The sequence below is a fragment of the Epinephelus fuscoguttatus genome, linkage group LG21 (assembly GCF_011397635.1).
Source record: "Epinephelus fuscoguttatus linkage group LG21, E.fuscoguttatus.final_Chr_v1".
Classification (NCBI taxonomy): Eukaryota; Metazoa; Chordata; class Actinopteri; order Perciformes; family Serranidae; genus Epinephelus; species Epinephelus fuscoguttatus.
Window position 1 is genome coordinate 37,380,401 of NC_064772.1, and position 17,329 is coordinate 37,397,729.

General features: G+C 43.3%; 1 protein-coding gene across 2 annotated transcripts in view; it reads left to right on the forward strand.

Annotated features, from left to right (window-relative positions):
* Nucleotides 1-1,964: 1,964 nt before the first annotated feature.
* snx7 (sorting nexin 7) overlaps nucleotides 1,965-17,329 on the forward strand; it is a 65,211-nt gene continuing 49,846 nt past the window's right edge. For both annotated transcript variants that reach the window (XM_049565595.1, XM_049565596.1), the window contains exons 1-4: nucleotides 1,965-2,130; nucleotides 14,490-14,681; nucleotides 14,807-14,917; nucleotides 16,498-16,656. In XM_049565595.1, the coding sequence (XP_049421552.1) occupies nucleotides 2,047-2,130; nucleotides 14,490-14,681; nucleotides 14,807-14,917; nucleotides 16,498-16,656 (546 nt within the window). In that variant the 5' untranslated portion in view covers nucleotides 1,965-2,046. The remainder of the gene's footprint in view (nucleotides 2,131-14,489; nucleotides 14,682-14,806; nucleotides 14,918-16,497; nucleotides 16,657-17,329) is intronic.

Consider the following 17,329-nt stretch of genomic DNA (forward strand, 5'->3'; position numbering starts at 1 on the left):
TTTTCTGAGATGGAGGCGAGGCTCAGTGACTAGAAGAGCTGGTAGAAGCGCTCCATAGCTGTAAGTTACTCCAGTAGCTGGTGGCAGCCGACTAGTGCTAACTCCAGAAGCCTCTTGGATAAGAGGTGAAATGTCTTCTAAGACAAAACCAAGTCCAGTTGCATTCGATTCAATTGCCTTGAGATAACTGTGACCTGGATGAATGAGAATATCCACAGGCATCCAGGAGCTAATGCTAACTCTTCTCCGGGAACTGCCCATTGGTTCGACATCCCATTGTTCCGACCATATTAAACCCATTGTTCCGAAGGCCCGTGAGCCAGCTCACGAGCTCATGGGGAAGAGTAGGAACATTAGCATTAGCTCCCGGGAGCGATAGCAGTTAGCACTAGTCAGCTGCCATGCTAACGTCCCTACTCTTCTGCATGCCTCACGGAGAAGAGGGTCCCATTGGTTCAACATCCCATTAGTCCGACTGTCCGGGTGCTGAACGGTTCGTGGCGGGCGTATGGTGCGCTGCGACCGGCTTGAGACGGAGCAGGCTCACAGCTTATGTGTTTGTCACTTTCTTTTTCATTTTAACCCACACCATGATCTTTTCCTGACCCTAACCAAGTGGTTTTTGTGCCTAAACCTAACCAGACCTTAACCACAGGGCATCATGATGATTTCAGAACGGACTTTGGAACAATGGGTTTAATATGGTCGGAACAATGGGATGTCGAACCAATGGGCAGTTCCCGGAGAAGAGTTAGCATTAGCTCCTGGATGCCTGTGGATATTCTCATTCATCCAGGTCATAGTTATCTCAAGGCAATTGAATCGAATGCAACTGGACTTGGTTTTGTCTTAGAAGACGTTTCACCTCTTATCCAAGAGGCTTCTGGAGTTAGCACTAGTCAGCTGCCACCAGCTACTGGAGTAACTTACAGCTATGGAGCGCTTCTACCAGCTCTTCTAGTCACTGAGCCTCGCCTCCATCTCAGCAGATATATTACATTTATTACAGGGACCATCATGCCATCTGCCATTGCTCACTGGCTGTAGCCTTTTATAGGGAGGGAGGGCCAAGGGCTCCGAGAGGAGGAGGAGGAGGAGGAGGTGTGGATTCACATGAATGTACATGAAGGCGCAGCCGGACCGGCTTGTAAACAATGGGCTGGAGATCAACACAGAGAGAGGGTGTGTGAGGTCATGCTATACTCCAGATGAAATTACACCTCTAGTTCTTCACATAGCAATTTTTAAATTCCTTCAATCTAGAAATGATGAATTTCGCTTATTGCTCCTTTAAGGTTAAACTCACCTGTTCCCCTTGGGCATTTTAAATCATTAATTACTAACTCTCTCTCCTCTGCTTGCACTTGTTTTCACTGATTTATGTATTTTACGGTCTTTTGTTGTATTCTGTTTATCTCTGTTGTTTATCTTGTTCGTGGAGGATTGCCTCAGTGTGCTCACGAGTTCAAATACATACATACTAGTTAATGCAGTGTAATGTAGCACAGTGCACATATTTGTGTATTATTACACACATGAACATATTTTTATTCTTTGTATCTTAAGTTCTAGTGTTACCCGTAGCATAATGCATAATGTTATCGCTATTTTATTTCATTATTTCATATTTACATATTCATATTCTTATTTCTTATCATTCTCTATTCTTCACATCACAGTGACTGTCATCAATCAACAAAGTATTTCTGATTCTGATGCATGTGGCCCGTGTTGAAGACCCAGGCTTTGTTTAGTTTGTGTTTGCTGTTTTATGCCTGCAGCCCTGTAAACTCTCTCAGAAAGGTGAAATCTCTTGAAGCCTTTCTGAAGCACAAAATATGCTGCTGAAAATATATCCTGGCAAACAATGAGAATGTTGACTCAGTGATTCTATCTGAAGTAGTGACGGCTTTTATTTTGAAATGCGTCAGCGGAAGTGCTGCAGTGGGCCGCTCCGTGTCTCTCTGCCGCTCTGAAGTTGTGCTGCAAGTTTACCTTTCAGGTTTGTCTCATGAGCTCAGTTCATCTAAGCAGCCAGAGAGCGAGATGAGCGGACAGACGGTCCCCGCGGACTTCTCGGGACACATGTTGGACCTGGACGAGGACGAAGACCTGGAGGTGTTCAGCAAGGTAAAGACGAAACTATCCGAGAGTGAGGCGACAGCTTCGGACTCTCTGCTCCTCCACTGGCTCTCTTGCTACGTGGATTTGACTCTGGCGCTGACAGACCCGCTTTAACTTTAACTTCAACATGTAGTGTGTGAGTTTCCTGCGGAGTGTCCACACAGTGTCTCCCACAGAGGGAGGACACGACTGTCCCGATCAGCTGATGAGCTGACCTTAGGACCCGACTGTGGCTCCTCTCATGGAAACGCTGACGACAAATCTGTGCAGTTGTTGAATAATGTCATTGTGTCTTTGCTCAGCTGATAAAGTTCACAGCAGTTTGAATGAGGGACGTTTAATCTGTACCTCGGCTCAGCTCCTCAGTAACTCACACTCAGTCCCGCAGGTTTGAACTCTCAGCTCTGGTTCACCTGCTCACCCAGCAAAATAATTTGACCTGGAAGTTTAATTAACGACTATTTGTGTTTTTACCAAAGCCGAATTAAATAAGACATTCTGAAGATTTGATAAAGGCCCAAAGTTTTGTCCTGTGGGTCATAATTTATTCACACGATGAGGCCAGCTTTAATATTGTGATATTTCTACATGCAGTTTGGTGCCACATTCTCTGCTTGCTGGAAAAGTGCAAATTATTTTTCTTACTGTGGCGCTGTGTCTCACAACACTGGAGTCAAAGATAGTAAACCTCGAAGAGGATGAATCACTCAGTTTTAAATACAGTGGCATGCAAAAGTCTTGGCACCCCTGGTGAAAACATCAAGGAAGCAGAAGATGAGCTGATCTTCAAAAGACGCAAAGTTAAAGGTGATTTTCAACATTTTAAGCAGGATCAGTGCATTATTTTAGTTTTGTACAGTTTTAGTGTGAAAAAAAGAGGAAAGCAGCACCGTGCAAAAGTTTGGGCACCCCAAGATATTTGAGCCATCAGACAGCTTTTCCCAGGGTCTCAGAGCTTAATGAGCTTGTTAGGGCTCTGGCTTGTTCACAGTCATTGTTAGGAAAGGCCAGGTGATGCTAATTTCAAAGCTTTATAAAGACTCTGACTCCTGAAACCTTGTCCCAACAGTCAGCAGCCATGGGCTCCTCTAAACAGCTGCCTAGCACTCTGAAAACTAAAAGACCTGATGAAGACTAGAAGAAGATAGCAAAGTGTTTTCAGGGAGCTGTTTCCTCAGTTGGTCATGTCAGTAAGAAATGGCAGTTAACAGGAACTGTGGAGGTCAAGCTGAAAACTTTGTGAGAGAGCTGCTCGTAGGATTGTTAGAAAGGCAAATCATGACTCCTGTTTGACTGCAAAAGACCTGCAGGAAGGTTTGTCAGACTCTGGAGTGGTGGTGCACTGTTCTACTGTGCAGACACACCTGGACAAATATGAGCTTCATGGAAGAGTCATCAGAAGAAAACCTTTCCTGTGTCCTCACCACAACATTCAGCGTCAGACGTTTGCAGAGGAACATGTGAACAAGCCTGATGCTTTTTGGAAACAAGTCCTGGACGACCTCAAGAGGAGCCAGCTGAAGGTTTGGCCACGCCCCTCACAGTCCCCCGACCGAAACATCATTAAACATGTGTGGATAGAGCGCAAAGAGCAGAGCATGAAGACGGCCCAAGAATCTCACAGAGCTGGAAGCCTTCTGCAGGAAGAATGGGTGAAAATCCTCCAAACAAGAAGTGAAAGACTCTGAGCTGGATACAAGAAGTGTTTAGAAGAAGGGGGCGCTACTGAGCACTGACCATGCAGGGTGCCCAAACTGTTGCTTCAGGTCCTTTTTCTTTTTTGTTAATTTGAAACTGTAAAAGATTGAAATAAAAAAGTCATCTTGCTAAAAGATATTAAAGAAACGTTTCATCTTTAACTTCATGTCATTTGGAAATCAGTTCATCTTCGACTCACAGTAAATTAAATTTTGACCAGGGGTGCCCAAACTTTTGCAGCCACTGCACCATACTATGAAAAGATGTAATGTATTTTAATGGAGTGTCCACTTTGTTTTTATATTCTCAGATGTGCTGACGTGGTGCGTAGGTTTTAGAAACATTGCAGGATCAGGGTGAAAATGGCTTAAATCTGTGTGTTTGTGCTGCGTTGATTTGGGTCAGAATGTGAACTCAGGGAGGTCTCAAACAAATCTGGAGCTGAACTGCAGCTTTCGTCTACTTACTTGCAGTTCAGCAGTCGGGCTGTACGATCAGGTGCAAGGCCCCAGTCGTCATACACTCACTTTATCATGTGCATCTGTACAATCTAGTACAGTACAACTGTCCTGTCATAAAGTCCACTTTTATAATGCCTTTAAATGGACTTCCTTCACTTCACTTCAACTTCACTTCAACTTTATTATGTCCCAATATGGGCAAATTGGGTTGCAGCAGGCACAGGCATTATAAACAAATTGCAGAAAGTACCTTTGCAAAAAGTACATTTGCATGAGAAACAAAACACACAGATAAATAAAAATAAAAACCTAAGAGCATACGTCAGTCAGACAAGTATTTTTGCATGGGGGTGGGGGTGGGGACAGAGTTCATAAAGTGCAATTCAAAGTGCTATGTGTCCTGTCTCAGGGTTGTGTCCTGAGTTACAGTGATTCCCGTTATGTCCATGAATTAATCAGTTTACAGTTAATTTCAGGTCTTCCTCAGCATTAAGGAGCTGTGTTAGGTCTACACTGTAAACCCCAATTCGCTAACTCAACTGAACATTTTTTTTGGAAACAGCTTGCACCTTAAACTTTTAGTTCAGTACGACACAGTAACATGAAAGTTTTGAGTTCACCAGACACAAAATAAATGTGTCACATGACCTTTGTCTGACGGGAATTTTATGTCAGTTTGACTTTGTTGCTGTTGGAGCATTTAATTCTTTGTCACATGAACATAAAAACATTGAGTACACATTTTACAACCTTTTTTAATTTCATTGAACTATAAAAATATATTGTGGTGAGTTTAGATTTCTTGATTCGAGAGAGAGATGAACCCTGGACTATGTCAGACGCTCTAATATCCACACAGCTGGGACGTCACGAACTGTATACGACTTAACTTACACTGCAAAATGTCTTCTACCACAACATTATCTGCGACCCATTACAACCATCGTGAAGTACAGAGACACTAATCACTGTGTAATAGGCTTGTCATGATACCAGAATTTCAGTAGTCGATACCAGTACCAGTGAATTTCCACGATTCTCGATACTCATTCAATACCATGATAAAAATAAAAAATAGTACTCGTATTTGTAAATTCACTACTTTTATAAAACTGTTTCAAACTTTAACTCTAAGGCCTCATTTACACCACAAGCGATCCAAAAGCGTAGCGGCACCACATGTGTATTCACACCAAAACCAAACAGACGCATCGCTGTTGGTGGCGGTAGTGCACCGTGTTTGCAAATCTCCAATAAACCCCAAAGAAGAAGAAGTGAGTTTGGATCCAAAGCCCAGGGTGGACAGGTTCATGCGCCAGTGATTATTCCAGCACTTGGAGAATTACTATTTAGCACTACAAATGGCTAAGTACATGAAACATGCGCCTGTCAGGTCTCGAGATGTCTACGGTGGCCAAGAGAGGTCACAACACAGGCAAACTCGTGTTTTTTGTTGAATACTGCGACCATTTGCTCGTGACTTGCTCAAAAAATCGCCGTCTCTTCTATTTTCGAGCTTGTTCGCGAAAGCAGCGTGACTCGAGTAGTGCGTAGAACGGATACGGTGTGAATGCTCTAACCTGTTAACATGCTCGCCGAAATGAAACTTGAGTAAACAGTGACCGTTGGTGAGCGCTATGCGTTGTTGTTACATTAGTAACATAAAAACAAAATGTATAAATAGCACACGAGATACAGGAGAAACATGGAGAAACAGTACAAATATACACATAGTAAATAGTAAACAGTAGAAAACACTCAAATACGTCAGGAGTGACTGAGGAACTAGATCAGGAGTGACCGTAGAAATTAAAAAGAGAATGTAAATTGAAATTTCATTGCATTGCACATTTCAGTATATTGTACATAGCCCTATTATATTGCACCAACCTTGTTGCACATAACTCTATTCAACAGTACAGTTAAGCATGGTCACAAAACTGGTTAACTTTGAGCTACACCTTTAGATGACCCTTAAAAGTGGCTAGGCTAGCACATTCCCTTACTGAGATTGGCAGGCTGTTCCACAAAGTGCTTCCTTTGTACGATAGGACATTCTGACCAAAGGATGTTTTTCTGAAGGGTACCACACACTCCCTGTTCATTACGGCCCTTGTTACCCAGGTAGTGATTGGCCTAAGTGTAATGGAGTCGTTAAGTGGGGGTGGTGCCAATCCATGCAATATTTTGTACATCAGACACACTTATTTAAATTTTTTTAAATTTTCAAAACTTAGCAGGCTATATTGAGATAAAATATTACAGTGATGATATGAGAATGGCTTCTTACTCAGTATTTTCAGTGCTTTTTGTAGAGATTCAATTGGTTTCAGTGTTGTCGTAGCTGTCACTGACCAACTAGTTAGACAGTAACTCAGATGGGAAGAAATCATAGAATGCAAGAACAACATAGCAGCGCTATCGGTTAGTGACCTCCGTATTTGCCTGAAGTTATACAGGTTGAATTTGACTGTCTTTGTTACCATTTTAATGTGGCTTCTAAAAGACAGAGTAGAGTCCAGCATCACACCCAAGTATTTAAACTCTTTTACAACATTCAGCTCTTCTCCTCCCAGACGGACAGAGTGTGTGTGTGCAATATGTGTGGGTTGTTTCGAAAAAACATACTGTCTTTTTTGTGTTTAACCAAAGACAGGACTCGATGAGCCAATTTTGTATGTGTATCAAAGCTGTGCAAAGTATGCGGGCTGCCTCTTCAGGATGTTTTGTCTTTGTAAAAATGACTGTGTCGTCCGCGTAGAGCTGTACGTCAACGTCCTTACAGATATCGAGCAAATCGTTTATATATAAAGAAAATAGAATAGGTCCCAGGATGAATCCTTGGGGGACCCCCACTGGTGAACCTAGATAGGGGGATCTGACCCCGTCAACCACTGTGCACTGCTCTCTCTCTGACTATGATTCCATCCACAATAGCCCGACCGACAGTGTGACCGCTCTCAAAATGTTGTTAACAGCCGCAACAGGCAGCTGTTCCCTTGTACGCTACCTGCTCAGGACCGTAACAACATTCAGCACCTGAGGGCCGGAGGCCTGTACTACGAAACCAGTTTAACTCACTAAGGATTCATTGTCTGGCTTGACTAACACATTGTCCATCTGGATAACTGGTGCCACAAAGCTGGTTATCAACTAGTTCAGTCAACTCTGGGTTTTCTTATCCAGCCACGAGCACGTTCATGTGAAAGAGGCGGGGTTAATCACGTCAGTCACGAGTGACATCATCAGATAAATGAATTAGGCTGCTTTATATCATATGAAATGAAATGGTACAGAAAGTGTCTAACTGTGAGACAGTAAAATGTCAGTGTCATGGGATGTAAACGATGCTCTGTAATCTTATAACGGAAAATGTGGAAACACTGAAAATACTATCCTAAAATTTGCCATCAGCTGAGACTTACATTAGGTGCAAGTATCACCAGGCCATAAGTGACATAAGTACAGAGTACGTTTTGCTGTTTAGTTGGATGACGACAAAACTCCTCTGAGTAAGTCACATAAAACACTTTAAGGTAACATCAGACTGTTTCTGCTGCTGCAGTAAAGATTGAAAGTGTAGCCTCATAAATGTCTGATGACGTCTGTCTGACCCAAATGTGGTATTTATAATAGCAGGAGCTGATTAACAGTGTGTGGATTATTTTCCTAATAACTTTATTTTCCTAGTTCTCGTCACACAGGTGTCTCATGTTATTCTGCACTGCAGTGATGAATCAGTTTCAAATATCAACACTGTCACTGCGACTACAATAAAGTTTGCATCAGTTACCATGGTGATTTATCCTGGTAAATAGAGAACCACCTTTGTAGTACAGAAACTCCAGAGTTAACCCTAAAGTTACCTCACTAACTTGGTGGAGACCAAAAACAGAGCTCAAAGTGAGTGAATATCAGACTGACATTAAACTGTAGGTGACCAAACGAACAGTATCTTGTCTTGCTGACATCAACCTGAATATGAGTTAATACAAACAGAATTTAAAAGACACAGAACACTTCAAATGCATCTGCCTTGTCTTTCCTTAACAAGTGACCAGTACCAGGTGGTTGAACGGGTTATTTGCTCATTGGGAGATCGGCGGTCCGATCCCCAGCTCCTCCAGTCTGCATGCTGAAGCATCCTTTTACTCCACATTGCTCCCAATATGTGCCGTTACTATGTGAGTGTTAAACTGAGGAGCAGGTTGCACCTTGTTTTGCAGCCTCGGCCACCAGTGTGTGAATGTGTGTGAATGGGTGAATGGCATGAAAGCGCCTGAGTGAGTGAGTTGGAAGACTTAAAAGACGCAATACAAATACAAGCCCATTCACCTTTTATCATTATGGGACAAAAAGGACTTCGAGGAGAAAAGTCAATTCCTTCTTTGTCTCCACCTTTACCGTCATTTTACAGTTTTATTCACTCATTCATGTGCTGGGGGAGAAAGAGCAGGATGTAATGTCAATGTCACAGTTATTCCACCTACGGTATTAAAAGAAGATCAATAAATAAATAACGGTTCAAAATCTTATTGTTATGCCTTCGCAGGGGCGATAGATGGATAGAGGCATTATGTTTTCAGGTTGTCTGTCCGTCCGTCCCATCCTTGTGAACACGATATCTTAAGAACACCTCACAGGAACTTCTTCAAATTTGGCACAAATGTCCACGTTTGGTGGTCAGAGGTCACTGTAATCTTGTCTGTCTTATTCCCTTGAATGTGATATCTCAAGAACACCGTGAGGGAATTTATTCAAATTAGGCACAAACATTCACTTTGGCTTGAGGATAAACTGATTAGATTTGATGTTTAAATGTCAAAGGTCAAGTTCACTGTGACCTTGCATCCATGTAATTCTCGTGAGCGCTGTATCTCAGCAACAGCTTTGGGGAATTTCTTTAAATTTGACACAAATGTCCACTTGGACTCATGGATGAACCGATGTGATTTTGGCCATAACTCAAGAACTCCTACGCTATTTATGACAAAACTTGACACAAGTGTCTGACTGGATAAAATAATGAAGGTCAAAAGGTCAAAGGTCAGCTTGACTGTGACATTATCATGTTGTAACGTCATATCTCAGGAACAGAAGGGGAGACATTTGGTCAGATACTGAATTGGTGACTCTAATCTTGAAACTGTGCTGATTGTATAGATCTTCTGTGTGTGAAGCATCCATGTTTTCACTGACATGGATGGAGACTGTCAGAGACACTGGACTGGTGGGCGGAGTCATACAACCACAGGGTGGACTGGTGGGCGGAGTCATACAACCACAGGGTGGGCTGGTGGGCGGAGTCATACAACCACAGGGTGGACTGGTGGGCGGAGTCATACAACCACAGGGTGGACTGGTGGGCGGAGTCATACAACCACAGGGCAGTAATTCTAGTTGTGCAGTGTAATTTGAATTACACAGTTTCGACACTGTACACAGCAGGCACATGACATGTAGTGCAGTGGTTTACATACTGACTGAGAAAAGATACAGATGCAAATATTGAAATAAAAGCAGCTTCAGGGCTTTGCCTTCACTTCTGCTGAACTGTATTAACGCTGTTACTATAACAACTGAGCTGCTACTGACGTGATCCAAAGCTGTTTTCCTCGTGAACCACTGGTCTGATTTACAGTCAGTTGTATCTGTGGACACATATGGCTCAGGTAGTTTGTAAATGCAACATATGTGCAGCAGGAGGCCATATGGAGGCTGTATATCACATCTTTTCACCAGCTATGGTCTCGTCTGTCTCACTTTACGATGACATTTAGTATAGTACCTGGAAACAAGTAGAGATAGATTTGCAACTTCCTCTTTTCCTCAGCCTGTTACCATAACAACCAGTTCACGACAAAGACATATATGTTAATGGTGGTTGTTCTTTGCATGTCATTTGTGTTAGTTTAGACAGCAGACTGTGCTGTGTGTGCGGTTCCTGGAAAAAGAGACAGAGTGGGAGCTCCCCACAGCACATGTAGGGTCAAATGATAACCAGACGCTCTGGGAGAGAGAAGTCATCATGTTTGTCGTCTTTTTTTCTTTTTTTGTAGTGTGGAGCAGTGCAAGGGGGGGGGCGGGGCTGCTGACCTCAGCAGCTTCTCGCTGTTGTTACAGGAAACAGACCTGCAGGCAGCACACTTATGGTTCAGTGGTGTTTGCATAAAATGGATCATTTGAATGTGACAGGTCTGCTGTGAAAAGGTCTGTGCTTACATGTGAATCACACTCGAGAGCAGAGTGGAAAGCTGACTGTCCTAGAGAGAGGAAGACTCCATATGGGGGGGGAGGAATCGCCAGAAGATAATAACAATATTATTACAATATTGTGATAAAATATATTGAGATTTATGACATTTTTTACTACGACAAACTATTTCCCTGAAGGAATCTTTGTTAACATCACTTTGACCTTCTGAGATAAAGTTTCAGTCTGTCCATCGACTTTAATCATTTTTATTGCAGCAACATGTGACACAGAGCAGACACACTGACCAACACCGTCATAACACCTGTCAGAAATGCTGTAGACACCTGACAGACTGAACTGTGGGCACATTTAACACCCTCTGAGAGGACAGATTAAGACCTGAGACAAACACTTCACATGCAGGTGTCCTGCTGACTGAGGGACAACACACATGTTAGAAGTGTCGTCTGTTACAGGAGGTCTGCAGTGTTTGCTCCACTGTGACTTTGGTGTCCTGAGACAGTGTCTCCTGTCCTCTGTCAGATAATGTCCCGCTCTAGTTTGGAGGACGTGAGACAGTGTCTCCTGTCCTCTGTCAGATAATGTTTGTGAGTCATTCTTCATGTGTGTGTTCTGTGAGAGGGAAAGAGTTGTAACAGATCGAGTCTCATGCTTGTGGCTTGAAAGAATAACGTAACCTTTTAGACTCGATGTTCGTGATATGGTCATTTTTACTTCCCACGTGCAACAAGCTGCAATACATCGAGTATATTCGATATCGCCCACCCCAATTCTCAGACACGCTTTCTTGGAAGACCTTCATAATGTTGCACTCGATAGCTCACATTCAAAGTGATGGAAATAGTTGTGTGAAGGGTAAAAGAAGTGCTAGCCAGAGAAGTTCAAACCCTCGCTCCTCTTGCATCTCCACGCAGCTGACCAATCACTGAGTGAACTCAACCAATCAAAAAGCACTTTTGAAGAAACAGCTTACAGTACAAAACACTGTCAGGCGTCAAGTGTCAGAGCATTGCATCATTTCATGGTCACAACACACACTGGATGTGTCATACAGATGGAAGAAGTAGTCAGGGTACAGGAGCCAGGATGTGCCAATCCAGGAAGCAACTTTGCTAAAAGTGCTGTTTTTCCTGTGAGCTGACAAACGTCAGTGCTTTGAAGTAGGACAACGATGCATCATGCTGGTTTGTCAAGACTCTGCTTTGTGCTGCTTGCATGCAAAAACAATGGGCTTGGTGTGTGTTGCCTTCAAGAGTCTATAGCCATGCTGCCAGTTCTGTGAGACTGAGGCACAGTGGTGCTTTGAGCTAAATGCCAGGGGGATATGTGATCTACTTGGGGAATAACAAAGGACAGAAACGCACCATGCTTCTTTTCTGATTATTTTCAGGTTTACGTGAAAATGTTAGATTTTCATTGTGGTCTCAGACTTTTGAACCTGCTGTGTGCTTATGTCTCAATATATTGAGGAGCAGTCTAATTTAAAACACCCATGGCCTTCAAGGGAACTTAAGGTATCCAGTAAGGCTAGGGCTGGGCGGTATTCGCGGTGACGGTAACTTACCGCAGTAAACATGAGCCGCGGTACTGCTTTTGTGGTTACCTTCATACCACAGCACTCCGGCTACGGCGGCAGAACGGGGCCCGGCAGCCGGCCTGCCTGCCTGCCTCACGCACCTCCCTCGCTATGTGATGGAGGTGGCCTGGCCGACTGCACCAAACCCAGGCCCGTGGGAGAAGGGGGCCCGGGAGCCGCCGGCCCTCCCTCTTCCCTCTAACGTTTATACATACTATATAACATTTTATGCACAATAATAGATGGATTAGCAACCGTTTTACTTCTGACAATAAGTAGTTTCCATCCTAGACTTGTATGGCTTTTTAAATTGTTTTATTTAAGGTGTAAGAAAAAGAGAGAAGACGATACCGCAATATCGTGCCGTCACCACATTCCCCCAAAATAATACTGTGATACTGATTTTAGGCCATACCGCCCAGCCCTAATTAAGGCCACGCCAAACTTTTGACATATATTAACGGCCTAAAATGAGGGACTCGACTTTCATTTAAACTAAAATGTTCTCACTTAAAGGCGCTGTATGTAAGAATGTGGCCAAAACAGTTACTGCACTCAAATTCAAAATACTGCCGCGAGTCATGTCTGCCCCCCCCCTACAGATTTGAGGTTGCTGCTCTGTGCTGAATTGCTGCGTTGTGCTCCGGCATCCGGCAAAAATAGAAGTCCTGCGTATCTGTTGCGGAGGGCTCCGGAGTGCCACAGCTGTGCCAGAGCCGGAACGCAGCACCACCGCAGCCGGTGGAAGCACACACATTGACTAGAATTGAAACGTATCAGCTCCGCTGCTGTTCTGGAGCATAAATGCAACCAACACGTATCTGGTGGAAATTGGGGGTGATTTGTTTGCTCACGGGCGGCTGCCGTGGCAGGGCTGCGTCGCCGCATCCTTGATCTTCGGTTTTCCAGTGGACCGTTCGAGCAAGTCCGGCTTCTCTGCTGCTATGTTAACAGGATACAGCTGAGGAGGAGCTGGCTGCTAATGCTATGTACCAGGACACTGCTAATGCTGCTTGCTGTGCTGCTAACGTTTGTTTCTCAAAAAAATCAGTCGGGTCGATGACCCACCTGCACATGGGCTACAATGTACGATCGAAAATGAATAACAGTTGAAAGTATTTGAAATGTCCATCCCCGTCTAGCTATGATGCTTGTTAGCCAACTTTGGCTAAAGCTTACCTGTCGAGGAGAAGAGTAGCCAATTCAACATCTGATTTCAAATTCTTCTCCACTTTCAACCATCTCCACCGTTCAAAAGCATCTCCTATATAGACCCTCGCTTTGCCTCGAGTTTTGTCTTGGCGTTTTTGGGAATCATACCGAGGTTGTTTGGGTTTGGGTCTACTGGCAACCCGGATGCTGAGACTCTACTGACTGTGTGACTGGTAAACGGCGGTGACAGGCGGCAACAGGCCAAAACACAAATTCAAAACATAAACATGATTTGCAGACTGTAATTTTTTAATTTAAATGCAAATATTCTGGCTGTACGATTGTTGTCGGTGAGATCAGTATGTTATATGAACATTATTCCTTAGTCTCTGTGACATATTAGGAGGATTTTACGTCTATTTGCTTTAGATTTCTTACATATAGCTCCTTTAACTCGGACTTGTATTAAAATTATATGGAACGAGGATTTGATTGACTTAAAAGGGACATTTACCCTGCTTTGTGAGCACAGAATAAACTCCCATGAAAATTAAAAAGAGCAGCAGCACCATAACTTTAATCAACGTAACCTGGTTTAGGCCATAACCATAAAACTCACTGACTCCTTTCCTATGGCCAGCAGACCAGAGGTGTGCACACAGCTCTGCAGGAGACTAATATGCCTTTCTGTGTGCATGTGAGTTTTTTGGGTTGTCACAGACAGGCTGGAAAACAGGTTAGTAAACAGCAGGAAGCAGAAAACTCTAGTGATTGCTTCTTTTCATAAATCTTCAAGTCTCTTGTTCAGTCTCTTTCTGTGCCAGTGCAGACTAATTTGAATAGATATTTGAGTGCTGTTTGGGCGTATTTTGTGGCATCCTGTCATTGCATCTTGCCAGTTGAGGGGCCAAAATTAGCATGTTCACCCAGGTGTTGTATTTCCATCCCTACTGATCGGAGCTGGAGTCAGTGAATACCCCGACTACTGCAGTCATTTGACCCAAGTGTAAGTGCCGGCTCTAACTTTTTCCTTTGCATTAAAAAGCCAGATGTTGGCAGGTGTCTGAGGTTTTTGTGCAGTGGCAAAGGGGCCATAGAGATGAGACAGGTGCAAGGAATTAGCCTATACACAGGGGCATAACTTTGAGGAAGTCTCCCATCAGAGACGTTCCTGGTGTTGCACTTTGTTGTTTACGCAAGAAGTGACAGAACTTGTAGAACATCACTGTGTGCTAACAGCGACATTGTCTCATTGGTCCAGAACACGTCCCTGGCAGATGGAGGTTCCATGCCCAACTCTCCCAGCTCCATGGTCAACCAGTACACACTACAGGAGGAGGAGGAGGAGGAGGAGCAGGATGCCAACACCAAAGACATCTTCATCACTGTGGATAACCCAGAGAGCCATGTCACTGCCATCGAAACCTTCATCATGTACAGAGTGGTGACCAAGGTGGAAACTTCTGACTGTACATTGCCAGCTGGCTAAGAATTCTCATTAATGCGTATTTGATCTGTCTTTTAGCTGGAGGAGTATATTCAGCTGTGTTGATACTGATCTGTGACTTCTCTCTGCAGACCACGCGAGGTGAGTTTGACTCCAGTGAGTACGAGGTACGCCGGCGCTACCAAGACTTCCTGTGGCTCCGGAGCAGACTGGAAGAAAACCACCCGACACTCATCGTCCACGTACGTATCAGCACCACCATCACCACAGCAGCTGCTGAACACATCTGTGGCCTGCTTTGACCGTACCAGAGGTTTTGGATGTTTCAGCTCATTTTCCACAAGTCACACATACTGAACATTACTGCCAACCACTTTCCAAAGCACTCTGTGGAGTTTCAGGGTTTTAAAGATAATTTTCTTTCTGTCTAGGATTCCTTTGGTTTTTCATTCATTTTCATACAGTATGAAAATCAGCTTGTGTCGACCTGAAACTGACATATTTGATTTTGAAATATTCAGAGTTGTCAGTACATGTGACAGAGATGTATACAAAAGCATTAATCTGATATTCACATATCATGTGCTCTGAACAAATAAAAAGCAGTTATTTTTTAATGGGTTTTTTAAACTAATTTATTTTCATCTTTACCTCCCCTCATTGCAGACACAGTCTGCTTGTCCAAAAATAGATACTTAAGACTAATTAAACATTCATCTGACCCTCCCGTTATAAACACAAAAATCAACCCAGTCCTCTAGTTTTTAAAGAAAATCACTAACGTCCTGTTCTGTTTTGTGACAGCCGTGGCCCGAGGCAGAATGTTTTCAGGTTGTCCCTCTGCATGTATGTCCGTCCAGTCCTTGTAAACACGATATCTTAAGAATGACTCAAAGGGATTTCTTCTCAGCAGTGGTCAAAGGTCAAGGTCACTGTGACCTTGCATTCATCTCATTTTTGTGAACGCGATATCTCAAGAACACCATGAAGGAGATTTTAAATATTTGGCACAAATGTCCACTTTGATTCAACAGTGCGCTGTTGGGATTTTGGTGGTCAAAGATCAAGGTCACTGTGACCATGCATGTGTCTCATTCTCAAGAACACAATGTCTCGAGAACACCTCAGGGCTACTTGACTGAAGAATAAACTGATTAGAATTTTGTGGTCAAAGGTCAGTGTGACCTCATGAAATATTATTTTTGCCATAACTCAAGAATTCAAACGCTAATCATGACAAAATTTCACACAAATGTCTAACAGGATGAAATAATGAAGGTCAAAAGGTCAAAGGTCAGCTTGACTGTGACATCATCATGTTTTAACGTCATATCTCAGGAACAGAAGGGGAGACATTTGGTCAGATACTGAATTGGAGACTCTAATCTTGAAACTGTGCTGATTGTATAGATCTTCTGTGTGTGAAGCATCCATGTTTTCACTGACATGGATGGAGACTGTCAGAGACACTGGACTGGTGGGCGGAGTCATACAACCACAGGGTGGACTGGTGGGCGGAGTCATACAACCACAGGGTGGACTGGTGGGCGGAGTCATACAACCACAGGGTGGACTGGTGGGCGGAGTCATACAACCACAGGGTGGACTGGTGGGCGGAGTCATACAGCCATGGGGCAGTAAATCTAGTTAAGAATTACATGCCACACTTTCGGGACGTTATTAATAAACATTTAGATAGTTCATCATTGACATTTGTGAATCGATGCCGAGTCGTTCCCATCTGCATCATGAAGCATCTTAAAATCTCCTACCTTGCACACATACAATGTGTGTACACTGAATTTGTGTCTCGCTGTTCCAGCCGCTGCCGGAGAAGTTTGTGATGAAAGGTATGGTGGAGCGCTTCAACGACGACTTCATCGAGACCAGGAGGAGAGCCCTGCACCGCTTCCTCAACAAGATCTCTGAGCATCCCATACTGTCCTTCAGCCAGCACTTCAAAGTCTTCCTCACTGCACAGGTCTCTTTCTCACACACACAGACACACATTCTTGTGCTTCTGTCCTTTTGTGGACCCTGATTGACACAATGCATTCCCTAGCCCCTTTACCGTAAATGTTTATCATTATTATTGAGGAAGGAGGGGTGGTGCAAAAAAGGGGAGGCAGAGGGAGGGACTTATGTTTTTTATTTTCACTCAGGGGAGTGGCATACAAATTTAAATGGCTGTGTTATTATGTTACCATCGGTTATTAAAGAAAACATGCTCTTCAGATTTTGGTGATTTTCCAAATTTGGGTGATAATTTGGGGATTTTTAAAGAAAATATTCCTTCCAAACCTGCACATTTTTACTATAAAATTTTAACTTAACCTAAATAAAGTAACTTAAAAAAACATTATTAAATCTCATCTTAAATTAATGGTATTTCATCAAGATCACTTTATTCTATGTCTCCTTTAAAATTTTGGGGAAAAAATAACCCGTTTGCATGGATTAACCAGCATGCACAACAAGAGTGGAAAAACTGAGGCTTTTGTCAAATCCATGAATTCTTCTTCAATTTTTAACGTTCAAACATCAAAGGGTAAGTTTTAAAACACTAATAACTGATTTAAGGTGAATGGAGGGTCCTGCATTTTCCCTCAGCAACTCAGGGAGGCTCAAGGGAAAATATTTGTAGCTTCAGGGGT